Here is a 27,813-nt window from a genome sequence, read left to right on the forward strand (position 1 = left end):
GTGGTAGGCTATGGCTAGCTGGTTTACTTCAACTGTCGCAAAAAACATCTTGCAAGTCAGCCTCAGTCTGACAGTCTGCTACTACTGTGTAACAGAGATACTAAATTGCACACCTCCTTTCATTTATGTTATTCCCTGCACATTTTTATTGACATAAGTACATTTTTCATCAAAATATAGGCTCCCGAGTGGCGCTGCAGTTTAAGGGACTGCATCTCAGTGCTATAGGCGTCACTACAGACCCTGGTTTGATCCCAGGCTGTATCGCAACCGGCCATGATCGGGTGTCCCAAAGGGCGGCACACAATTGGCCCAGCGTCTTCTGGGTTAGGGGAGGGTTTGACCGGGGTAGGCCGTCATTGTACAATAAGAATTTGTTCTTAACTTACTTGCCTAGTTAAATAAAGGTTAAATAATAAAATAACGGGGAGTAGGACTGACGAAAATGACAGAGCTTAGCTGGCAAGAAAGATCTCTTCAGAGTTGACATTCCCCTTCCCCTCTCCACATTTATTGAGATCTGAGAGCAAAGTGGGTATTGATTTTATGACAACATAATTAATTAACTAGTTAAAGCTATCTGGGTTTGGATAAAGGTCACAGCTGAGGTTTATGTCCTGTAAAATCCTACAAAACTTGAAACTACCAGATTTAGACTGTTTGTTTGAAACTTTCACTTACTCCCACTCAATGCAACAAACTACAGTTTATGTTTTTCATTAATGAAATGTATGTTAGTATTTTTCTGTGTTATTTATATTTTTACTTTCAGGCACTTCTATGAAATGAACGGAACATTGTTTTCTGAATATTATGTTGGTCTCGAGGTATTGCTCGCCTGAGGTAGAGTACCTCCTGATAAGCTGTCGACCACACTATCTACCAAGAGAGTTTTCATCTATATTTCTCGTAGCCGTCTATTTACCACCACAAACCGACCCTGGCACTAAGACCGCACTCAACCAACTCTATAAGGCCATTCGCAAACAAGAAAATGCTCATCCAGAAGCGGCGCTCCTAGTGGCCGGGGACATTAATGCAGGCAAACTCAAATCCGTTGTGCAACCAGAGAAAAAACAAACTCTAGACCACCTTTACCCCACACACAGAGATGCATACAAAGCTCTCCATCGCCCTCCATTTGGAAAATCTGACCATAATTCCATCCTCCTGATTCCTGCCTACAAGCAAAAACTAAAGCAGGAAGTACCAATGGCTCGCTCAAATATGGAAGTGGTCAGAAAACGTGGATGCTATGCTACAGGACTCTTTTGCTCATCAGAGACTGGAATATGTTCCATGATTCATATAATGGCATTGAGGAGTATACCACCTCAGTCACAGGCTTCATCAATAAGTGCATTAACGACATTGTCCCCACAGTGACCGTACGTACACATCCCAACCAGAAGCCATGGATTAAAGCAACCAAGCTAAAGGCTAGAGCTGCCGCCTTCAAGGAGTGAGACACTCATCCAGACGCTTATTAGAAATCTCGCTATGCCCTCAGACGATTCATCAAACAGGCAAAGCGTCAATACAGGACTAAGATTGCTAAGATTACCTGCCCTCCAGGACACCTACACCACCCGATGTCACAGGAAGGCCATAAAGATCATCAAGGACATCAACCACCCGAGCCACTGCCTGTTCACCCCGCTATCATCCAGAAGGCGAGGTCAGTACAGGTGCATCAAAGCTGGGACCGAGAGACTGAAAAACAGCTTCTATCTCAAGGCCATCAGACTGTTAAACAGCCACCACTAACACTGAGTGGCTGCTGCCAACACACTGACACTGACTCAACTCCAGCCACTTTAATAATGGGAATTGATGGGAAATGATGTAAATATATCACTAGCCACTTTAAACAATGCTACCTTATATAAATGTTACTTACCCTACATTATTCATCTCATACGCATACGTATATACTGTACTCTATATCATCGACGGTATCCTTATGTAATACATGTATCACTAGCCACTTTATACTATACTATGCCACTTTGTTTACATACTCATCTCATTTGTACATACTGTACCCGATACCATCTACTGTATCTTGCCTATGCTGCTCTGTACCATCACTCATTCATATATCCTTATGTACATATTCTTTATCCCCTTACACTGTGTACAAGACAGTAGTTTTGGAATTGTTAGTTAGATTACTCGTTATTACTGCATTGTCGGAACTAGAAGCACAAGCATTTCGCTACACTCGCATTTCGCTACACTGGCATTAACATCTGCTAACCATGTGTATGTGACAAATAAAATTTGATTTGATTTGAAGATTGAATCCTACTACACCAGCTCTGATGCTCGTCGGATGTGGCAGGGCTCGAAAACTATTAGGGACTACAAAGGGATGCAAGTCTTCCAGACGAGCTAAATGCCTTTTACCTTCGCTTCGAGGCAAGCAACATCTAAGCATGCATGAGAGCACCAGCTGTTCCGGATGACTGTGTGATCACGCTCTCTGTAGCCGATGTGAGCTAGACCTTTAATTAAACAGGTCAACATTCACAAGGCCGCTGGCAAGTGTCTTCACTGACATGTTCAACCTCTTCCTGACCCAGTCTGGAATACCTACATATTTCAAGCAGACCACCATAGTCTCTGTGCCCAAGAAAGCGAAGGTAACCTGCCTAGATGACTACCACCCTGTAGCCATGAATTGCTTTGAAAGGCTGGTCATGGATCACTTCAACACCATCATCCCGGAAATCCTAGACCCACTCCAATTCACATACCGCCCCAACAGATCCATAGCTGACACAATTTAAATCGCACTCCACACTGCCCTTTCCCACCTGGACAAAAGGAACACCAATGTGAGAATGCTGTTCATTGACTACAGCTCAGCGTTCAACACCATAGTGCCCAAAAAACTCATCACTAAGCTAAGGACCCTGGGACTAAACGCCTCCCTCTGCAACTGGATCCTGGACTTCCTGACGGGCCATCCTCAGGTGGTAAGGGTAGGCAACAATACATCTCTCATGCTGATTCTCAATTCAAGGGTCCCTCAGGGGTGCATGCTTAGTCCTCTCATGTACTCCCTGTTCACCCACGACTCCGTGGCCAAGCACGACTCCAACATCATCATTAAGTTAGCTGACTACACAACAGTGGTAGGCCTGATCACTGACAACGATGAGACAGCCTATAGGGAGGAGGTCAGAGACCTGGCATTGTGGTGCCAGGACAACAACTTCTCCCTCAACGTGAGCAAGACAAAGGAGATGATCATGGACGACAGGAAAGGAGGTCCGAACACGCCCACATTCACATCGATGGGGCTATAGTGGAGCGGGTCGAGAGTTTCAAGTTCCTTGGTGTCCACATCACCAACAAACTCTCATGGTGCTTCTACACCGGCATTGCTTGCTGTTTGGGGTTTTAGGCTGGGTTTCTGTACAGCACTTTGAGATATCAGCTGATGTACGAAGGGCTATATAAATACATTTGATTTGATGGTCTAAGCACACCAATAAAGTCGTGAAGAGGGCACAAAAACGACTTTTCCCCATCGGGAGACTGAAATTATTTGGCATTGGGCCCCAGATCTTCAAAACATTCTACAGCTGCACCATCAAGAGCATCCTGACCAGTTGCATCACCACCTGGTATGGCAACTGCTTGGGATCTGACCGTAAGGCGCTACAGAGGATAGTGCATACAGCCCAGTACATCACTGGTGCCAAGCTTCCTGCCATCCAGGACCTACAGTGGCAAGAAAAATAATGTGAACCCTTTGGAATTGGATTTCTGCATAAATTGGTCATAAAATGTGATCTGATCTTCATCTTAGTCACAACAGTAGACAAACATAGTTCTTGCCACAGTATATACTAGGCGGTGTCAGAGGAAGCCCCAAAAAATGGTCAAAGACACCAGTCACCCAGGTCCTAGAATTTTCTCTCTGCTACCGCATGGTAAGCGAGTGCCAAGGCTGGGTCCAAAAGGCTCCTTAACAGCTTTTACCCCCAAGCAATAAGACAGCTGAATAATCAAATTGCCACCTGGACCACTTGCATTGACCCCCCCCCCCCCCCCCCCCCCCCCCCCCCCCCCTGTTTTTACACTGCTGCTACTCGCTGTTTATTATCAATACATGGTCACTTTACACCTCGTAAATGTACAAATTACCTCGACTAACCTGTAGCCCTGCACTTTAATTCGGTACTGATACCCCCTGTATACAGCCTCATTATTGTAATTTTATTGTTACTTTTAAAAAATGTGTTTTTATTTTACTTTAGTTTATTTAGTAAATATTTTCTTAACTCTATTTTCTTAAAACTGTATTGTTGGTTAAGGGCTTGTCAGTTAGCATTTCACGGTAAGGTCTACTTCTGCGCATGTGACAAATTAAATTTGATTTGATTTGAATCACGTATAGCAGTGTGTTCTCCTATCCTCCAATGTCCCACACAGTTGTCTCTGACTGCACATCTTTACAGTTCAACAATAACCTATGTGAGCTATGTGTGGTGGAGTTTAATCAAAATACCAGATGCAGTAAATAAGGTTGAGTCTCTGTCCCTCCCCTCAACCCTAACAACAGAGTTACATTTGGCATGTTTCCCTTAAATGGCCCATGGATTCCAACTGCACAAAATTCACATCTCAATCTGGTCTCAGCAAGACCGGCTGACACTGAACCGCCCTAACTCATTCGTCTGGGGTTTTTGAGAAATGTTTATTTGTGATGTTCATGAGCCCATAGATCGGCACAGTGTTGTCATATGTGGTTGAACTACACAGCCAGTCACAAGAAAACCATTTCCTTGAAAATGCTTTGAGAGTTGAAAGGGAAGATTGAATAGGTCAAATCAATGTAATCTTACTTTTTTATAAGTGTTTCATAATAGCCACAATCAAGCACTGTGCATTTTCCGTTCTGGACAATTTTGAACTTTACAATTTGTTTAAGATAATTGTGGATTAGCTAGCATAAACAATCTTTAGATGTTATTGAGTGCTTTTTCTAGGAATATACTCACTCCGGAGAGCATAAATAGCAGTAAAAGGTTTGGTTGAGGAAATAATTAGATTTGAGTACTTTCCTGTGAGGAAGACATTAACAGACAGGAGAGTGACACCGCTAGCTCTCCCCATCCAGTTTGTAAAACATTTACCCTTGTGCTTGTCTGACACTGCCGATGTCAGACATACTATTTCAATGTCAGCCAATATCCCTCAAACGGACAGGCAGGCAGGCTGCTGCACTGAGGCTCTGACTGCTCTTAGGGATCATTCATATTTCACTCACTCAGTTTACATGTATTCACTTGACCATCAATATGCAGGTTATACAAAATGTGTTATTTTTAACCTCATCAATAATGAACAAATGTTAACTCTGTGTGTCTTTGAGACTGGTTTCATTGACACAGTAAACAGACTGTCTTAGTAAACAGAGTATTTATCCAGTAGTACTAATAGACCATTAGATGTTCAGTCCGCTCCACTATCACAATAATCACGGACCTCATCTTAAAACTCCCCTCCACACATCAAGATAATTACTCATTTATGACATTAAGTAATTACCCAAACGTGTATGCGCCCCCACAGAGAGGCCTGGGGAGCAGAGAAGGTCAAAGGGTCAAAAGGCTATCAGGTGTGATTAAAACAAAGAACTGAAATCATGCTGCCAGTTGTCATATTTACAGAGGCCCTTTGAAAAACGGGCTCACAGCTGCAGGGCAACACATGATCCTTGGCTGCCGAGAAACAGAGGGCTGTCAGGCCGAGGGGAGGTTCAGAGGTCATGACCTTTGGCATTTAAGGCTCCAGACTTCACAAGAGGTACATCTTTCCCCGTTGGGGAAACTGGTTAGCGATGGAAAATGAACAGGATTTTCCTCACCCAGTTGTTTGATTCTACTTTTTGTATTATTATTTATGTTGGTTCACTTCAAGTTTTACTTTCCAACTACATCCATTCATTGAAGTATTAAAATCATATAATTTAAAAGAGATGATCTATTATATCAAATGAAATACTTTTTATTTATTATACAAGAGACAAAATGGCAGAGTAATGGCAGAGTAATGTCTTAAGCGTAAAACAAATAATTACTCAATAATACATGCTTTCTGGGAATGCTATTAACTCCAGAAGTTTGCTGTCAGAGGTATTACATTGTAAATGCTCTTTTAATCCACCTGTCTGCGTATTTCAAGACATGACATATGGGGGTGTAGTGAGATACCCAATGGGTTGGACAATTCTCTTGTCACTCATCTTGAAAAAAAAGTATACTAAAAACATAGAAACCAATCAATCCGCCATCATTAACACAATGGAAAAATCTAAAGATGTATTATTTAAGTATTGAAAGTGTGTGGGCTACGGAGACAAACAAAATGGTGCAGTTTCAGGACATGTGGCGGAAAGTGATCCGGACGCTGGAGATGGGGGTTGTGCGCTAGTGGGTCTGGGCAGCTGTGATGTAGTTGATGTTCGTATGATGTTGTTTGTATGTGTATGTTTTGTATTGTTAATAAAAGAGAAAACATTAAAAAATATATATATATATTTTAAGGTATCTTGTTAGGTTTACTCTTTATTTACTTATTTACTTCTAATTGTAAACTTCTCATCAGGAGGAGCACCTGACACCCTTGGTCTAAATGATGTCACATGACACAAAATGTTAATTGCTGTGTGTGTTTACATAACATGGGAGGTCAAACCATGTGCTCAAAGTTCAAACACTAGTAGAGCTGCAAAACGAACAGTAATTTACCAAAGTTACAGGAATCTTCTCTAATTTTGGTAATAAAACAGGTAATCTATGGCCGGAGTTCCCAAACCTTTTGGCTTCGTGACCCACCAATTGAGATGTCTGAAAAAACAGAGCTCTGTTACCCGACCCGAGCCCAACGGGCCAGACACTATACATCGGGTTAGGGCCGGGTAGGGCCTGTTTTTATTTTTTTTTAAATAACTAGTGTACGGGCAGGGCTCGGGTATCACTAAATTGATCAATAACATTTTGAAGCTGAGCCAGTTACTTGTGCTCTGCTGCACAGTACAGTCATATCTGACTAAGATCACAACATGGTGTCAGAAGTGCTTCATCCTCATCAAATATAAAACAGGAGAGATTATCTCACAGAAAATAATGTTCCTTGAGTTTTATCGGAGGTGAGTGAAGAAAAGTAGCTGACAGCTAACTGCTCTCTCCATGTCTCTTCATTGAGTAGTGCAGCTCAGGCGGAGCTGTTTCTATGGATACTCACAGAATAAGAGATGCCATGAGCAGAGCACATGCACAGCAAGCTGCACCCAGGGAGCGAGTGACAGACAGAGAGCAGCCAGTGGATCTACTAACTGAGGAAATTATTTTGGGCAATGCCGGGCCTTAAATTTGGCAGACGCAATCGGGCCTGGGTAGGGTAGGCCCTGAACGTTGTCGGCATGGGTGGGGCTCAGGCTGAAAATGAATGCCTGTGTAGGGCTCTAAAAAAACATACACAGACCAAATAATATATATATATTTTTTTATCTTTGCAGCGTAGCGAAAATGTTGCCGTTTCAAAGCTAATCTCTTCCACACGTCCTGCCATGAAGCTGAAAGAACATTTTGCAGTTTTAAAGCCAATTTCCTGAAATTCTTTAAATGTTGCCATGGATCTGAGAGAAGTTTTTAAAACTCATTTCCCATAATTCTATGCATTTATGCATGGCTAATGCTGTGTTCTTATGCTCAAACATGATAACAAAATGGGGGCCTGATTGTCTAGCTTTTACTTTGTTGCTTGTAAATTCCCAAAGAGTATATGCTATTATTGAAAAATACAGTGCATGGGCCTCCCGGGTGGCGCAGTGGTTAAGGGCGCTGTACTGCAGCGCCAGCTGTGCCATCAGAGTCCTGGGTTCGCGCCCAGGCTCTGTCGTAACCGGCCGCGACCGGGAGGTCCGTGGGGCGACGCACAATTGGCCTAGCGTCACCCGGGTTAGGGAGGGCTTGGTCGGTAGGGGTGTCCTTGTCTCATCGCGCACCAGTGACTCCTGTGGCGGGCTGGGCGCAGTGTACGCTAGCCAAGGTGGCCAGGTGCACGGTGTTTCCTCCGGCTGGCTTCCGGTTTGGATGTGCGCTGTGTTAAAGAAGCAGCGGCTTGGTTGGTTGTGTATCGGAGGACGCATGACTTTCAACCTTCGTCTCTCCCGAGCCCGTACGGGAGTTGTAGCGATGAGACAAGATAGTAGCTACTACAACAATTGGATACTATGAAATTGGGGAGAAAAAGGGGTAAAATTCAACAAAAAAAAATACAGTGCATTTGGAAAGTATTCAGTATGCAGCCTTATTCTCAAATGCATTGAATTGTTTTTTCCCCTCACACAATACCTCAGCAAAAAGCAAAAATGGGGTTTTATCAATTTTAGCAAGTTTATAAAAAACAAAAACCGGAAATATCACATTTACATAAGTATTCTAGACCCTTTACACAGTACTTTGTTAAAGCACCTTTGGCAGCGATTACAGCCTTGAGTCTTCTTGGGTATGACGCTTCAAGCTTGGCACACATGCATTAGGGGAGTTTCTCCCATTCTTCTCTGCAGATCCTCTTAAGCTCTGTCAGGTTGGATGGGGAGCGTTGCTGCACAGCTATTTTCAGGTCTCTCCAGAGATTGGGTTCAAGTCTGGGCTCTGGCAGAGACTTGTCCCGAAGCCACTCCTGCGTTGTCTGTGTGCTTAGGGTCGTTGTCCTGTTGGAAGGTGAACCTTCGCCCCAGTGTGAGGTCCTGAGCGCTCTGGAGCAGGTTTTCACCAAGGATCTCTCTGTAATTTGCTCCGTTCATCTTTGCCTCAATCCTGACTCGTCTCCCAGTCCTTGCCGCTAAAAAACTGCCACCACCATGCTTCACCGTAGGGATGGTGCCAGGTTTCCTCCAGACGTGACACTTGGCATTCAGGCCAAAGAGTTCAATCTTGGTTTCATCAGACCAGAGAATCTTGTTTCTCTTGGTGTGAGAGTCTTCAGGTGCCTTTTGGCAAACTCCAAGCGGGCTGTCATGTGCCTTTTACTGAGGAATGTCTTCCGTCTGGCCACTCTACCATAAAGGCCTGATTGGGCGGCCAGCTCTAGGAAGAGTCTTGGTGGTTCCAAACTTCCTCCATTTAAGAATGTGGAGGCCACTTGGTTCTTGGGGACCTTTTTTTTGCTCTGACATGCACTGTCAACTGTAGGACCGTATATAGACAGGTGTGTGCTTTTCCAAATCATGTCCAATCAATTGAATTTACCACAGGTGGACTCAAAGTTGTTGAAACATCTTAAGGATGATCCATGGAAACAGGATGCACCTGAGCTCAATTTCGAGTCTCATAGCAAAGGGTCTGAATACTTATGTAAATAAGGTATTTCTGTATTTTATTTTTAATACATTTGCAAAAATTCCTAAAAACCTGTTTTCACTTAGTCATAATGGGGTATTATGTGTAGATTACTGAGAATTTAAAAAAATCAATTTTAGAATAAGACTGTAATGTAACAAAATGTGGAAAAAAAGTGAAGGGGTCTGAATACTTTCCAAAGGCAAGTATAGGTTTATTATTTTTTCTACTTACTTAATATTTGACTTTAGAAGTTTACGTTTACACTGAAAGTGTTTTCCTATCCCCCCCAAAAAAATATCAATGTCATCCTGCGACCAAATTAACACAAATGGGTCCCGACACACAGTTTGGGAACCACTGATCTATGGTAACTTTGGTCATTTATACTTGAATATTTTTGAAAAAATGTATTCATATGGTATACATGTTTTATATCCGTGTAAATATTGTCCACGAGTTTCTAGTGAATAGACCATATGATTCAAGAGAAAATCACCTAATTAATGAAAAAAGCATCTAATCAACAATTGCATTATTTTCAGTTAACTCTACAACTCGTCAACTAGTGACATTTTTTTACAACTACCACCAGTTTGTCCCCAAAACATTTACAGCATAGACATATGGACATAGTAAAATACATACAAGTAAAAGAGCATATTTCATGCTGAAACCCTTATAATAAAGACAAGTGGTATTCACTAAGTTGATGGGGTTTATGTTTAGGATAATGTTTTACAGCTTCGTCATTCAAATTTTTGTTTTAATCATCTTATTTGATTATTTGATATATTTCACGTGATAAGGTCACACAGAGGGTGAGAGATAAAAACAGACACCTGTGATAATCTGATGTACCCAAAGGTGACACTAGACGTCCTTGAAAGTTACAAAAATTCTGGTAATTTACTGGTAGACTTCGAAAGTTTCCAGTAATATACCCTCCCTTTGCAATCCTAAACACTAGCATGAACGCGGTGACTGAACATCTGTGGGGAGGTTCATCAGAACAATCACCATGACAACTAAAGACAAATGTTGGCCCTGCATGGTCCCCATGTGAGTAAACAAAACCATTTGATAAATCAAAATAATACAGAATATAAAAACAACAGTTTTAATGAGCATCATCCCAATAAAAAAAGTGTTGGTTTGAAACCATTTGTGAACTTTTGTACAGATGAAGTACCCTCTTGTAGTGGGAAGCTGTGCAGATCTTTGACAAAGTTTTAGAATTTCATGATAACAATGCTCTGGACCGAGTTTTGACCAAATATACACTACTGAAACAACCAATGCCTGGAACTTGTTTTTGAGGCTTCTGACTAGCCTATGAGAAATGCCAAGTTGTTTGACTCAATTTGAATCACTGATGATCTGCTGTGCTGCATGCATCCTTCTGGCCCCATGTCGAGGTCAGTGAATCAAAGGGTGAAGCACAGACAAACAGCTGATTGTCAAGTTCTACACCTTGACCTCAGTTTAAACTTGTGCCTCCTTTATGCTCACTGCTGTTTTGGTAGTGGGATGAAATTGAGGGGTTGTTGGCCATTCAGGGCTTGATAAGGATCTTGGGAAGTAGAAGTTCACCCAGGGGAAAGGCTACTGAGAGTTTAAAGAGAGTGCAGCCAGTCATGGGAGGATTAAATAAAGGGGAAGCTAGTCAGGCTTGGACTGCTACGGAACCGAGCAGGATTTCAAAAGTGCACTGTCTGCAGACGGACAAAAACCCGACTGTTCACCCACTGGACTTCAACATTCAGAAAGTTTGGGTTGAACTTCCTTTCACCTTTAAAAAGCCCCTCTCCTCTTTCTCTTCCTCTCTGAGTACAGGCTGTTTTCTGTCCCTGAGCAGAGCTGTTGCTTCATGAAAGGGATCATCAGGATGTCTGGAAACAGGACTTCAGGTGTTTTATGGCGATAATATAATGTGATCTATTTTAGTCTGAGGGAGAGATGTGATGTGGATTCAGCTTCAAAGGGTATACCATGGTGCATGTATCCAGGGCACATCTACTGACCTCCACTCCTGTCCTCCTTCCTTTTAATGCCTTTCCTGCCTGGCAGAGAAGTGACCAACAGAGAACTCAGAATCAAAGTTATCGGAACTAGATGACGTCCTCAGGGCTTAGAATGCACCATGAATGAGGAAGCTGAACAGCAACTGACTCACACTGACAATATGTGTACGGGAATATAGACCTATTTAGGGAATAAACAATGAAATCAATCATATCAAACACCGTAGTAATATGATAAGTTATTATAGTTATATTATAGTTAGGTAAGGTAATATAATAAGTTATTATAGTTATATTATAGTTAGGTAAGGTGAATATAATAAGTTATCATAGTTATATTATAGTTAGGTAAGGTAATATAATAAGTTATTATAGTTATATTATAGTTAGGTAAGGTAATATAATAAGTTATTATAGTTATATTATAGTTAGGTAAGGTGAATATAATAAGTTATCATAGTTATATTATAGTTAGGTAAGGTAATATAATAAGTTATTATAGTTATATTATAGTTAGGTACGGTAATATAATAAGTTATTATAGTTATATTATAGTTAGGTAAGGTAATATAATAAGTTATTATAGTTATATTATAGTTAGGTAAGGTAATATAATAAGTTATTATAGTTATATTATAGTTAGGTAAGGTAATATAATAAGTTATTATAGTTATATTATAGTTAGGTAAGGTAATATAATAAATAGGTGAATATTGTAAATGAAACAGGAGCATAACTCAGTCAAGCATTTTAGTACTTTATTTTGGAGATATCAGTGCAAATGAACACCCAAAAAAATGCAAACATAAAAAATGAAATAATGTTTCAGGTTGTCACATGGAAAAATGAAACAAAAACGTTATTTTTGCTACAAATGTATGTTTCAGATGCTCAATGCCAGTAGGTCTATGATTGTACTTCATACCACTGCTCTGTCATCAACCAGTAACAGAAAATAAAATCACAAAAATATTCAATGCACGTTTATTTTCACACATTTTCTCCACTTGCTCAACAGTCTGTGGTTATTTAGGGACTGTTCATGTTCTAAATGACCGTCTCTCTCTCTGTGATAAAAATACCTATTTTAAGACTTGACATTTTGCCCCATCACCAGTAGGGATACACAGGTAGTTCCCATGCGTCTGCATGCAACAGGCAGCAGTGAGGAGAGTCAGACAGTATTACACAACACAGCGCAGGATAGATTATCATTTTACCACATAGAGACACATGCAAAGAACAAACCAACCAAAAAATGGGCATAGCATCCTCTGTCATTTGTATGTATGTACACTATTACGCATAGAATTCATATTTACATTTTTCCGGGCATTAAAAACTAGGGTAATATATTTTTCTTCACCAATACAAAATAGTTATCTTTCATAATGAAAGTACTATTTACACAAATATATTTAACCATTGTGAAAATGTATTAATAACAGAAGAAACGTACTGAATATGTACTTCATATGTATGTGTATTAAAAAAGATCACATGTAAGACTAAATGGATGACAGCAGTGTGGGAAACTGAAACCAGAAACGGATCAAATACAGTACAATCCAAATAACGAGCTAGAGATCAGATAAGCCCTCAAAACACCAACAATGTCTCAATGATTATTGGGTGACAGGTTCACGTCATATCCAGCTGCTTTAAAATGTACCTGTGGTTGCCTCTTTATTTCCATGCAATTATTTTTACATTTTAATATGAGCTAAGAAACCGCCAAGAAAGTAAAAGGTGTCTATAAAGCACGAGAATCAAGAAACACAAGATAAGCTTTACAAACGGTCAAATTCTCAATGGATAACAACACTGACAGTTTTTCATTACATGCCATAAACATATTATTTTGAAGGACACCAACAGCTCAACTTTGACAGTGCAAACTCAGGGGTACAATATCAAATTAGACTGCATTTTTTACATTTCAGAATATGCATTTATATTTCAAAACCATTCAACCAACTAATAGTTATGCAGATGCTGCATTATTTTAACTGTTGCCCAGAACCTGTATACAACACAGGAGGTTGGTGGCACCTTAATTGGGAAGGACGGGCACGTGGTAATGGCTGGAGAGGAATATGTGGAAAGGCATCAACAACATCAAACACATGGTTTCTAGGTGTTTGATCCCATTCCATTTGCGCCGTTCCAGCCATTATTATGAGCTGTCCTCTACTACAACCACCCAGCTGTCCTCTACTACATCCACCCACAACTCAATGTCCCACAGGTAGGCTCGTCAAAGGTTTTTTAAATAACCTCTACTACTACTATTCAGTAATAGCTGTATTACCAGTTGTATTACCATCTATTAAGACGTCACCCCCAATCTGCACTGTCAAAACGTAGCCCCAACAAGTTCATTACATATCAAAGCAAAATGCAATGCGTTGTGACCACATGAGCCCTGCCTGTCAGTCGACATAGTCGACTCACTGATGATCATATAATTAAATCAGTCTCGAGGAGAAGGTGCAGGAGCAACCAACACAGAGCCCTCTAACAGAATTGAACTGTAGGTACCTTTAGTAGATTTGATTATGAACATTGTTCACAGGGTCTTCCTTTAAACGTGTCTCTATCGTGTATGTTTTAATGTACTGCTGTGCTTACCCTGGTATGACTATATTTAGGGTTTGATCAAAAATGTATGCTTTCTGTCTATCTGAAAACTTCCTGTTGGGAAAATAAATAAAGATGCAGTGATTTTTGGAGTCATCAATAATAAAGGTAGCTGGAAATGTTCTTGATCAATGTTTTACAGGTGCCAACAAAGAGGACACAGAATAGTGATATGTGTGCAATACAGACACAGATCATTGGAGTAAAACCAGACAACTTCTTTGAAAGGTGCTTTCTTTCATTCATTTAAGAATGTGAAATACATACTGTATGGAAATCACCAGTGGGCATGTTCAAATTTGACAATCACCTAATTTTGGCGCAATGATTTGACATTCTGTTGAAGTAGAGATATATCGTACCACCTATTTCGTAAACCGAGTCATCGATAATTATGATACAGTAATGAAAAGAATGCCTTGAATTCATTTGCTCGGTTCTTTTCATTCAAAATCCCCACTCTTGCATTCCTTGTTGTTATTTCTTCTCATCTAACTACAAATTATTTTGGCAATTTTTTATGTTTTAGTTAATGAAAGTCATTGAAACTACCAATTGTGAGATGAGTCGCTCAGCCTGTCGTTTTTGTGGCTGTGCTTGTCGTTATTGTAGGGAGGGGACAGGGAGGAGTGCTGGGTGGTGGTGGCAGAGCTCAGTTTGTGTTCATAGGCATCATGGCCATCATTACCTGGCTCCTCCTTCACCTTCACTCCCCCTGGCCCTGACCCCTGGGTCCCCTCTGCCTGGTCCCTCCCCTCCCTCCTCAGCTGAGCGCTACCCTTTTGCAGCATGTAGTACAGGATGGGGTTGGAGCGGGTGAGCCGGGGGGAGTCTGGGCTCAAGTCACAGCCCTCCTCCTCCTGGTCTCGACCTGCCCACTGCACCGGGCTCTCCGGCTCCCGTTTCACCGGGGTGGGGTACCGTTTGGGCGAGTCCTGACGGGGTGGGGGGGCTGTGTGACGCCCCCAGGGGGAGCGTTGACTGATGTCCCCTGTCTGGGGGGTGGGCAGGGGTCTGAGGTGGCTGGGTGACCCTGAGTTGAGGGAGCTATGGGGGTGGTGCCAGGGCAGGGTAGGCAGGTTGAGGAGGTCGTGTTGATTGTAGCCTGACTGATTGAGGTTGAGGATGCTCCCGTTGGCTTTACCGTTGGTCTGCAGCACAGAGGGGACAGAGGGGCTGGGGACTCCCCGGGGCTGCTGGGACAGCTCCTTCAGACAATTGTCAGACAGGAGCAGTTGTTTGAGCACGTTGAAGCCCCGGCTCTCCCTGGGGAGGAGAGCTTCACTGCTGGGGCTCCTGGCTGGGGCCTCCTCCTCATTAGGGCTCCTGAGGCCCCTGTGGTAATCAGGCTCCTCCTGTATCTGGCTTTGGACCAGGCTATTGTGGCTGTGGCTGCTTCCAATGTCCACCACGGCCCTCTGAGGGCTGCCATTGTTCAGGCTCATAGCCAGCTCTGAGCAGAGCCGTCTCTTTTTAGGGCTGGGCCCCTGGTGGTGGTAGTCTCTCTGCTCCTCCTTCACAGGGACAGGGCTTGGCCGGCGATCTGTGTGTGGCTGTTTAGCGCTGGTGTAGTAGGTGGCGCTCTGCTGTTTTAGGAGCTGGCTGAGGAGGCCATATTTAGCAATGACCTCTGTGGGCCTGGGCTCTTTTTTTAGGTCCTGCTGGGGTTCAGAGAGCGGGCTGTGCCTGTCGTCATACCCTCCTCCTCCTCCCCTTCTCTTTCTGCTCGTCACATCCTGACATACTGTAGAGGACAACAGGCCTAGAACCTCTTCCCCCGGTTCAGTTTTAACCTTGAATTCTGCTGCCGAGGGCCCCTTGGATCTGTCACAGATGACAGAGGTGCCAGGGGGCTTCTCATAGCAGCTCCCCGCTGCCGTCTCCACACTGCACCTCCCACCGGACCTGTCTCTGTCTCTGTGGGTGGCTGGGGCCACGGAGGAGGCAGAGGAGGAGTTTGCTCCCAGCAGGAGCTGCAGTACTGTGCGACGCTCCAAAAGGTTCTCGATCTGGGACGAGGTGGGCGACACCTCCCCCCGGCGACCGAACGACGGTGTGCCGCTGCCCGAGGGCCTGTCTGAGAGGGGGGTAATTGTTGTGTTCCTCTGGATGGGGGCATTGAGCCTCTCCAGCAGAGCCAGAGGCCTGCCACCACCCACCTCCAGCTCCCGTCTGGGTACTTTGCTGGGAACCATGGGTGGGGAGGGCGAGGCGGTGCCGCACTGGGCCAGGTTCTGTAACAATTTACTGGCGCTGAACGCTGGCTCATCTGCAGCTTTCTCAGCAGGGAAGGGTTTAGACTTACACAGATCCAGAGGGCTGGACTGGACATGGGGAGAGGGGTAGGGGGATGGGGTGCTGCTGGGGTCTCGGCTGAGAGAGTACAATGGAAGGCCTGATCTGTCCAGAGGGCTCTGTGTCCTTACTTCCTCCCAGGGGGCCAGTGATTTAAGTGGGCCCCGTGACAGACTGGACAGGGTTGCGTCATGCTGCAAATCTGGATTAACCACAATTTTGTTTACCTTGTCGTTATTCTTGCGCTCCAGAAGGAGCTGCATGAGAGTGACCCTGGGGTGGGACTTAAGGTCTGGGCTCATTTTAATCTCCTTCTTAACCTGGGGGACCTTCGAACCGGAGGGATCTGGCTTCCACTTGTTTAGCAGGGACTCAGTGAGTTTGTCTAAGGAGGAGGAAGAGGAGGAAGAGAAAGCAGTGGAGGAAGAGGAGAGAACGGTAGAGGAGGTAGAGAAAGCAGTGGCGGAAGGGGAGAGAACGGTAGAGGAGGTAGAGAAAGCAGTGGAGGAAGGGGAGAGAACGGTAGAGGAGGAAGAGAAAGCAGTGGAGGAAGAGGAGAGAACAGTAGAGGAGGTAGAGAAAGCAGTGGAGGAAGAGAAAACAGTAGGGGCAGAGGAGAAGATAGCAGAAGAAGAGCTGGAGGAGAAAGCTGTAGAAGAGGAAGAGTAAGAAACAGAGGTGGTGGGGGAGGTGGCTTTAAGCCTGGTCTCTGGGGCTCTTTTGCTGGCCCTGCTCCTCATAGAGAGGTCAATGGGAGAACAGCTGGAGTAGGAGCTCTCTGCGTCGCTGCAGCTCTCCTCTCTCTTGGCCAGGCTCTTCTCCTGGACGGAGCACTCGCTGTCGGAGGTGACTGAGGAGCCACGGCTAGGGGGCAGGACCCCACAGTCGTCCTCCAGGTGTCCGTTCTTAGTCAGCTGCTTCTGGTTGTTGTGGTTGTTGAGGAGCAGCAGGAGCAGGCTGCTACAGGTCTGGGGGGGCCTGGCGTGGCGCGAGTCAAAGCCACGTTTCTCATTTGTGGGGGTTTGGGGTTGGGTCTGGGTGTCGGTGTGGGGGTTGAGGGGCAGAGGAAGAGGGGTGGGGCAGGGTGAGCTGTGGGCTGGCAGCATGGAGGAGGGGCTCCGCTGCCTTGAGCTAGAGTTTAGTGCCAGGTGGGGGAGTGTTGTTGTCGCTATCCTGTTTTGGGCAGTTAAGGAGCTTTGCGCGTCTGGGGCAACGGTGGTGGTGCTGGTGGGCGGAGCCTCTCCCACACTGGGCGGCCTCTTGTCCTGGGTCTGCTGTGTTGCCATGGCGGCCAGTCTGGAGCTGGCCGAGTGGCCCGAGTGCTGGACCTTGAGTGCATGCTCCCTACTGTACTGCTGCAGGTGGGCCTCACTGGACAGCAGCAGGGCCAGCTGACTGCAGGCCACACTGGGCTTGGGCGAGGGGGCAGGGCTGGAGCGGATCTTTACCAGGTTGGCCACAGCCTTGAGCCGTTCTGCACAGGACTGAGCATCAGTGGAAGCAGTAGAAGCGGTAGGGGTAGAAGGAGGGGTGCTGCTCTGTACCGAGCAGGGGGACTCAGAGGGCCTGTCCTGGCTATGGCCGTGGCCTCGCCGGCTGTAAGGCGTGCTACTGTGGTTCTGCATCTTGCTCTTCCTCATCAGGCCCTTGAGGCGGCTGGAGGCCATGCCGTAGCAGGCGAGCCGCTCCTTGTCTGCAGCAGGAGGGGGCACAGTGGGCGGGGAGTGCTCGCTGGGGGGTTTGGTGGACTGCTGCGACATGGCTACATTCTGCAGTCTGGAGCTGAAGGACTGGAGCAGGGAGGCCAGCAGGGTGCTCTCCCCAGCATGAGGAGAGCCCTCCAAGGCCCCGTTTTGCAGGTCTCCTCCACCCACCTGGCTGGGCAGCTCCACAGGGGGGGAGCTCAGCCTCTGGGCTCCAGGCTCATTCCAGGCCCCTGAGCGGAGCAGCCGGGCCTTCTTCAGGTTCTGGGAGACCCCATGGTGCAGGGCAGGGCCGTTCCCGGCCTTCTGAACAGTGACGATGGCGGGGCCGTGGCTGGGCAGCTGGAAGGGTCGGGCCATCTTGTTGACTTGCTCCACCTGGTTGCCGTGCCCTCGGGCAGCCTCTGATCTCCGGGTTGCCGTGGCCCCAGGCCCAGACGCCACGGGATGCATCAGTAAACCTTCCAGATAAGTTAGAACAGCTGAATCCGTGTGTGTCTCAGGGCCAGGCTCCTCCCCATGAGTCATGTTCAATACTAGGATCCCCTCGTATGGTTCAGCACTGCTACTGGGAATAACAAGGTCCACTAGGTCATCAGGTACTGTACTTTCAGATATTGATAAGAGGTTAGTATGCACATGGGCAGGTTCTAGTCTTTACAGATACTGGAATCCATGGGCCCAATGTAAAGTCATCCCTTATCCACAGTGTAAAAAGTCACTAATACACAGAAACTGTGGCCATGACGGGAGCCATTTGGGGGCTCTCACCCGGCCCTCGCTGCCATTCCTGTGTGCCTGTGAACACCAGATGCTCCCAGAATGCCCGGTATAGGCTTATTCAGTGAGCGGCGAGGAGTGAGGAGTCAGCGAGATTTCACCACCACAGTGATGTTGACGCATTCCGTGGCTGTGGATGTTTGGGATGTGTGTCTGTCGGCAGGCCTGGGGGAGGTTCTCTCTGTGGCGCCTTTCCGCTCTCTTGATCTCAGACGGGGACCTAAGGGGGGGGGAGGAGAAACAGTGTGAGAAGCAGGGATTTGCAGCACGGCAGCACTACATCACATTCATTTCAACACCTTGTCCACCATCCCTGTTACTTAGCAACATTTCAGTTTGACTGCACACATTTATTTTTTCTTTCAACCGAACCGACAACGACAAATGTAGATTAGGGTCTGATTTTATTCAAATGGGAAATTCAAGCCCACCACCTCGAAAACATTCAGGTCTTCAAGCCGTAAACCCCTCATGGCAATGTGTCTGCGCTGTCGTTCAAGAGTGAAGGGCCTGTGAGAGTTGTGCATCATTTCTTATGCAGCTTGTCATTTCAGTGGATTATCCCCCTCCCTCCCTACTACCACTCCTCCTGCTCTTGAGCATCTCACACTACCATGTCTCCGTTCTCACACAGCACCTGGGTACTCAGTGCGCACACACCCACCCACACACACACACACACACACACACACACACACACACACACACACACACACACACACACACACACACACACACACACACACACACACACACACCAGTGCCACAGAGGGTATAATGACTGAATGCTCTCCCACCTGGGTACAGTCCTGGCTGCCCTGGTGCCTATAGAGAGCTCTGGCATTTTCACCACCTGCCCAGCTAGATCCCTCTCCTGCCCCAGTTGATCCCTTTCTGGACCATATATAGACCCTGCACTTCTATTCTAAGTGTCAGTGACATTTTTTTAAAAGCCCTGAAGGTATTCTAAAAACCAGAACTGCATTGACTTGACACGAGCCTGGTTATTATGTACAACGGCAGCACAGGTTCCCTCAGTACTGACATTGGCCTCCACAGAGAAAAGACAGGATATGGCTCGGTTGAGCTGCCAAATGTGTGTGTGTGTCTGTGTGTATGTGTGTGTATGTGTATCCGGTGCACCTGTCACATTGTGGCTGTGCCATAGTCAGGAGGGCAAGACACTGACACTCAGGCAACTGACCGCCGTTGCCAGTTGCCATGACAGTGGCCCTGAGAGACCAGCGGCATGAACCCTGTCATGCTGGTCTCTGTGGTTACGGGACACGTCCCATAGTCAGGGCTCAGCCGATAAAGGTTAATTAATACAGAGATTTCCCAACGCCACCTCACCTCAGCTGCCTGATTGACCCCCAAAGTCTCTCCCTAAAGCGGCCTGCCTGTTCCACCTTTGGCATGAGTGGACCTACAGGGCCAACGCGACAGGACAGCCCTTCATTATGATGACTGGAGGTCAGTGATGATGCAGTCTAACCTAAAATATGTGGGACAGAGTAGGGTCGCAACGAATGGACAGATAGGATTTAGCCTTATCCCTTAATTATGGAGGTCAGTGATGATACAGACTAACATTGATACAGGACAGTAAAGCCCATTATAATGACTGGAGGTCAGTGATGATGCAGTCAGTCTAACCTATATAATAATATGTGGAATGAATCAGCCAGGGCTGACGACCACAATACAGTAGGCTGTCTATAATCTGAGTGAAATCCATCTCCTGGGATGGCCCCACAGGTTGGCACGGCCGTAAAGGCCACCAAAATGGCACCTTTAATGGCACCTTAAAAATTAGCAAGGATTAGTTGTGGGATTGCAGTTGATCAGATAGCCAAACTGAGAGCCTTCGATGAAATACTGGGATGGAATAGGAAAAGGAATAAGAAGTGTGTCATTTCAAGTTGTCTGAGTCAAAGCCTTCTTGATGAGCCATCCCACCCCTAGCCCTTAACTCAAGGTTCAGAAGGACCGCATCTGGCTAAGATAAGAAATGACTTAATTGAGGTTGGCTCATCAGCGTAGAATACAGTTCAAGGCCAGATTTAAGCTGACCCAAATCTGACAACAACAAAAGCCAACCTGGTCACCTCAGCCTGGACTGGAGCGACGGACAAGCTGACGTCTGCTGTCCTGCTAATCTTAGATGGCAGGATTAGTGCTATTTTCCCGCCGCGCTGGCCGACCCAAGGGCTTAACCCAATTAAAAAAGGAACGTAGTGTTTGGAAGGGGCAGTAAACATGTAAACAAATGTTTACCATCAATATTGTTTAGTCACTTAGCTAGTGACCTGTGTGTGTCATAACATTGGGTTCAAGAACGAGACCATGGAAAAAATGTCCACAAAGGTGGAAGTACATGAAAAATAACTGGAATTTACTCAAAACAGAACCTAGTCTCGTCTGGTGACACTGTATTTTAGGCTTGACTCTGACCTTAGCTTTAAACCACCAAAATATTTTTATCAACTAGAAATATGTAATATAGGGTTATAAGGCCCATAAAGTGGAAAGTATAAAAAATGTAAATCTAAGTGTAGGTAGTGGCCCTGTCCTGTCTGCGGATAGGCAGGGTTAGCTGGGACGTTATGAAGGACAGGGCCCTTGACAGCAGCCATGACAGAGCTGAGGTCAAAAAGCCCTGGAATTTCAGTGGCAGCAGCAAGAGAAAGAGTGTGCTGTAGGGCTGGGCAGTAAACTATAAAAAACGATATACCGGTATTCATTCACGGACTGGTTTGGAATTTTACTTTACTTTCTATAATGGTGTTTTAATGTTTGATTTGTTACATTAAATAATTTAGTAAAAACTGAAAAAAATGATGTCAATCATCCATTTTTATCTCTAGTAAGATACTGCTAACAGCTGAGAACTGCTAGCTAACTTCACTGCGGTATTATAAGAACTAGAGACTGTGTCCAAGATGTTTGACCATTGTTTTCAACATAATATACTCACGTTCGCATATGCTGATTCATGGACGTCTATATCCGGTTTGCATTCAGTTTACATGACCCAAATTCACATGCACACTACCACCCAAATATATGCCAGACATTGGATGAATATATATTTTTAATATCTTCGGCTGTGAGTGATGGGAAAAAAATGGTCTTCAGCAACAATTATTTGAATAATTCAATAGATGTTTTGTGCACGAAGGTGATAACTAGTGTGTTATTAGGAATTGTCTAATCTGACTTCTGTATGTGGCCGTCTATGGAAATTGTCTTTCTGGGGATTGCGTCAGTTAAAACTGCAGTAACGAAGCAAGAGTGTAGGAGCAGTCGAAACCGCGCTTCTATACCACAGCCCTGGCTCCTTAGCTAACTTGCTAGTGCAAGTTAACAACTTCGGTAGGGAAACCTTGCCAAATAGAGAAGAACTGCAATTGAAGTAAAAAATGCAAAGTCAAATAGGACAATAATTATTCTGTCAAGGAATTATTTTGGACGAAATAGAGGCACATTAAGACAAAAGAAAAGTGTGACCGAAAATAACTTAACATCAGGACTGCGAAAATAACACCAGGACTGCGATTACTCACCACAGGCAGAATCCTTTTTTTCCTTTAACGAGTCTGACGAGTCTGACGCAAATAATATACTGCTTTCTCGGGAACAGACCCAGATCCCCGTGATTCACGTGAAGAGGAGGAGGAGAAAAAGGGACCGGAGGGTGGGCTGCCTTCTGAGAATTCGTAGGCGATCGAATAAACCCCCACTGCCTTCCATTCTGCTAGCAAACGTGCAATCTTTGGAGAATAAAATCGATGACCTACGCGCATGATTAAACTGCGATCATGACATTCAAATCTGTAATATCTTATGCTTCACGGAGTCGTGACTATCAACACATAGATAGAACAGTGGCGTCTGGTAAGACAAGGGGCAGCGTACTATGTATTTTTGTAAATAACAGCTGGTGCACGATATCTAAGGACATCTCTAGCTATTGTATCTCATGATAAGCTGTAGACCACACTATCTACCTAGAGAGTTTTCATCTGTATTTTTCGTAGCTATTTACATACCACTACAGTCAGAGGCTGGCACTAAGACAGCATTGAATGAGCTGTATTCCCCAATAAGAAAAGGCTTACCCAGAGGTGGCGCTCCTAGTAGCCGGGGACTTGAATATAGGGAAACTTAAATCTGTTTTACCAAATTTCTATCAGCATGTTAAATGTGCAACCAGAGGGAAAAAAAACTCTGGACCACCTTTACTTCACACACAGAGATGCATACAAAGCTCTCCCTTGCCCTCCATTTGGCAAATCTGACCATAATTCTATCCTCTTCATTCTTGCTTACAAGCAAAAATTTAAGCAGAAAACACCAATGACTAGATCAATAAAAAAGTGGTCAGATGAAGCAGATGCTAAGCTACAGGACTGTTTTGCTAGCACATACTGGAATATGTTCCGGGATTCCTCCGATGGCATTGAGGAGTATACCACATCAGTCATTGGCTTCATCAATAAGTGCATCAATGACGTCGTTCCCACAGTGACCGTACGTATATACCCCAACCAGAAGCCATGGATTACAGGCAGCATCCGCACTGAGCTAAAGGCTAGAGCTGCCGCTTTCAACGAGAGGGATTCTAACCAGGAAGCTTATAAAAAATCCCACTAAGCCCTCCGACGAACCATCAAACAGGCAAAGTGTCAATACAGGACTAAGATCGAATCGTACTACACCGGCTCTGACGCTCATTCGATGTGGCAGGGCTTGCAAATCATTACAGACTACAAAGGGAGGCACAGCCGCAAGCTGCCCAGTGACACAACCCTACCAAATGAGCTAAACTACTTCTTTGCTCGCTTCGAGGCAAATAACACTGATACATGCATGAGAGCACCAGCTGTTCCAGAAGACGGTGTAATCACGCTCTCCGCAGCCGATGTGAGTACGATTTTTAAACAGGTCAACATTCACAAGGTGTACTGTGAGCATGCGCTGACCAACTGGCAAGTGTTTACACTGACATTTTCAACAGAGTCTGTAATACCAACATGTTATAAGCAGACCACCATAGTGCCTGTACCTAAAAACACTAAGGTAACCTGCCTAAATGACTACCGACCCATAGCACTCATTTATGTAGCCATGAAGTGCTTTGAGAGGCTGGTCATAGCTCACATCAACATCATTATTCCAGAAACCCTAGACCCACTCCAATTTGCATACCACCCAAACAGATCCACAGACGATGCAATCTCTACTGCACTCCACACTGCCCTTTCCCACCTGGACAAAAGGAACACCTATGTGAGAATGCTATTCATTGACTATAGCTCAGCGTTCAACACCAGAGTGCCCTCAAAGCTCATCAATAAGCTAAGGACCCTGGGACTAAACCCCTCTCTCCGCAACTAGATCCTGGACTTCATGAAAGGTCACCCCAGGTGGTAAGGGTAGGTAACAACACATCCGCCATGCTGATCCTCAACACAGGGGCCCCTCAGGGGTGCGTGCTCAGTCCCCTCCTGTTCTCCCTGCTCACTCATGACTGCACGGCCAGGCACGACTCCAACACCATCATTAAGTTTGCCTATAGGGAGGAGGTCATAGACCTGGCCATGTGGTGCCATTGTCAAATATTCCAGCCACCCTAGTCACAGACTGTTCTCTCTGCTACCTCACGGCAAGCAGTACCTGACCGCCAAGTCTAGGTCCAAGAGGCTTCTAAACAGTTTCTACTCCCAAGCCATAAAGACTCCTGAAAACCTCATCAAATGGCTCCCCAGACTATTTGCACTGTCCCCCTCTTTTACACCGCTGCTACTCTCTGTTTTATCATCTATGCATAGTCACTTTAATAACTCTACCTACATGTACATATTACCTCAACTAACCTGTGCCCCTGCACATTGACTCTGTACCGGTACCCCCCTGTATATAGTCTCGCTATTGTTATTTTACTGCTGCTCTTTAATTACTTGTTACTTTTATTTCTTATTCTTATCCGTATTTTTTTTTAAACTGCATTGTAGGATAGGGGCTCGTAAGTAAGCATCTCACTGTAAGTTGTATTCGGCGCATGTGACTAATACAATTTGATTTGATAGTATGTAAATGATACGTTAGTGCAGGAAATTAAGAAATTAATTAAAATGCTGGAAGTGAATGCTGGAATTCAGCAAATAACTATGCAAATGGCAATCATTGGTCAAGCACAAGAGTAGAGTCTACAAAAGAGGATTTAGATTCCTATGCAATGTTCCACAAATATAACTACTTCACTGTCAGTTTTGTCCAGGTTTGTCCTCCTATTATTTTAGATTTAAATTTGTTATACGTTCCACTTCATGGGCATTATAACCCTGTATTACTTCTTAATTTCCAGTTGATTATAATATTTTGATGGGTTAAAGTCAAGGTCAGAGTCAAGCCTAAAATCCTCTGGCCCTATCACGCAGCCCTAGTGTGCTGTAAATGAGCGTGCATGTTGCACTGTGAACAAATAAATGACCTTAATAAATGGAGCCTGTCCTTTAAGTCTAATCCTTAAAGCCCAGACCCTCCTCTCTGCTTTCAGGAGTAGCACAGGCGATACAGGCGTGTGTATTACTATTACATTATCTCGCCTGTTGTACATATTGAAAATTATCTTACACATCTGTTAACATGTCATCTCATTCCTGGCCCCCAAAAACCTGACCCCTCCCCCATCTCCATGGTGAGACACCAAAGGGCCAATGAGCCGCTCTCCATCGACTCCAGTTACCACGGTGATTGATTATCCATTATCTTTGACAATGTCACGCAATGACATCCAAACGTATTTTAAAGAGATTTTTTCTACAGTGGCCACGGGCAAAAGGCAGGCCAGCTGTAGAGACGAGAGCTTTATCATTCCCCGACCGGTTTCTCTCCTCCTTTCTTATTTCCTCTCCTCCTTCCTCTCTTTCTGCTCTCTTCTTCTCCTCCCTCTCCTCTCTCCTCCCTCCCCTCCCCTCACCTCCCCATCTACTCTCCTCCTCTCCAGAGGCACTAGGAACAGGAAGGTTAGTGACCTTTCAGCCATTTCCTCTGTGAAATTACCAGAAAACTGTTGTGAATACAACCCAATGCAGATGTCAGGGATTAGATATCCAAGACTGACCTTCAATCCCCCTCATTCACGTAGGGCGTCAGATTAATCGCAACATCCCCTAACCCCCCCTTCCTAAATGACCTTCATTGTCAGGAATGGTAATCCATTTAACCCATTTAAAATGTTAGAGTCAAAACAAAATAATGAACAAGGGGAAGAGCCACAGGAGCAGGCAGTTAAAGTCAAGGTCATTCATATCGCCAAGGCTTTCCACTTGACGCAACAGCTGGTGTCCATGCAAAGCTCTGGCCGTTAATAAAAAGTGACAATGCAGCCCGAGCGGTGTGTATCACTAACGTCTGACACCAGCCTGGCAGATGTGTTCTCCCTGCATTAAAGTGGAGTCAAGGTTAAAGGAATTGAAAAGGAGAGGCAGTGCCTAAACACCATTATATCATGTAATCTGCAGGCTAGCCTGCTGCACATACTCAACAGGGTACCTCACTTACACATACAGTGTGACCGCCATTTGTAAATTCAATATGGCCAGGCTTTACATGATTAAATAAGACAAAAAAACAAGCTACGAACCTGACCGAATGCAATCGTTCAAACTGAGAATACAAGTGAACTTACACGCGGTAGGAAAGTCAAATTAAAAGCTCTGTCTCACCTTGGCAGAGGTAAACAAGAGCATAAAAGGCCACTGAACAGTGTGAGATCACAACCAAATAAGAGGGTTAGAGATACTGTAAGTCATTCAGGACCAAGTTACATTGAAAACGCACAAGCACACACAAACTAGGGCACTCTGACCCAATTCTAAGGATGCATTGACCAAACAACTCATGCATAGTGCACAGACTCCCCCATGCCCGCTCGCTCTCTCTCACACATGTGCACACACGCACGTGCGCACACACACAAAAAAGGGATATTAAAATACCACAAAGCTGTACCTCATCCACACTCTACTCGCACCATCCTGCTGGAACAGTCATACTCCCCAGTCAGTCTGACACGTGAACATGAACATTGCGTGGTGACCTAACACTAACATCACTGGCTCTGACAAACCAACGTGAACAGAACAGAGTTCCCCAGTTACAGTTCGTGGCCTGTATCAGGCCTTCACGGGAGGAGAGGAAAGGGAGGTTTAACTTCTGTACTCATCAGTACAAAGAGTTCTCGGGGGGAGAACAGAAAAGAATTCATGCACATTGATGAGTCATCTAAGCGATTCAGAGCCTAGCAAAGGGATGAAGAGAGGCGGGATGAAGAGAGGAGGGGAGAGGAAAGGGGAGGACACAGCCGAACCCAGATGACCCTGGATGATATCACTTTTCCCCCCTGTGCCCTGGCCTGCATGGGAGCCAGACCTGAAATGGAGTGGCCGCCCCGGGCCCTGAGTCTACAACAGAACAGCTAAGCTTTCAGAATGTTTGTGTCCATAGTAAATATTTGTGCGGCGGTAGAAGACCCACCCAAGGGCTATTTCCTGAGAGAGAAAGAGAGCTGGAGAATTAGTGTGTTGATTAAAACACACACACAAGACATTCCTTTATCTTAATGAGCTGTGGCCACTATCAATCTAGACTAATTCATTCCTATTGGGACTTCATGCTAATCTTATGCTAACATTGTCTATTCAACATACATACTCTTTTTTTTATCGTCCCCCCAAAGGAACAAGCCATTTTTCATGTGAAGCAGCCTCAGCATGAGGTTGGAGGAACTGGAAGCCATAACAGCTGATTAGTCCAGGGCCATGAAGCCAAAGGACACATCTAGTCATCTAGAAACCCTTTGAAGGTATTTCAACCAGACCACTCTGGGCTGGCGATCATGATGATGTCTGAGGGAAATAGGCCACTTTCCTATTGAAATCATCTGTCCCTCCCTCTGACAGGCTGCTGCTGCCCAGATCATTGGCTACTAAACCATGT

General features: G+C 45.0%; 1 protein-coding gene across 2 annotated transcripts in view; it reads right to left on the reverse strand.

Moving 5' to 3' along the window:
* Positions 1-12,126: 12,126 nt before the first annotated feature.
* The window catches only part of LOC139418281 (nuclear receptor-interacting protein 1-like), a 55,757-nt gene continuing 40,070 nt past the window's right edge, over positions 12,127-27,813 (reverse strand). For both annotated transcript variants that reach the window (XM_071167632.1, XM_071167633.1), the window contains one exon: positions 12,127-19,027. In XM_071167632.1, coding sequence (XP_071023733.1) covers positions 14,578-18,555 — 3,978 coding nt within the window. In that variant the 5' untranslated portion in view covers positions 18,556-19,027 and the 3' untranslated portion in view covers positions 12,127-14,577. The remainder of the gene's footprint in view (positions 19,028-27,813) is intronic.

This window comes from Oncorhynchus clarkii, chromosome 10 (genome assembly GCF_045791955.1).
Source record: "Oncorhynchus clarkii lewisi isolate Uvic-CL-2024 chromosome 10, UVic_Ocla_1.0, whole genome shotgun sequence".
Lineage (NCBI taxonomy): Eukaryota > Metazoa > Chordata > Actinopteri > Salmoniformes > Salmonidae > Oncorhynchus > Oncorhynchus clarkii.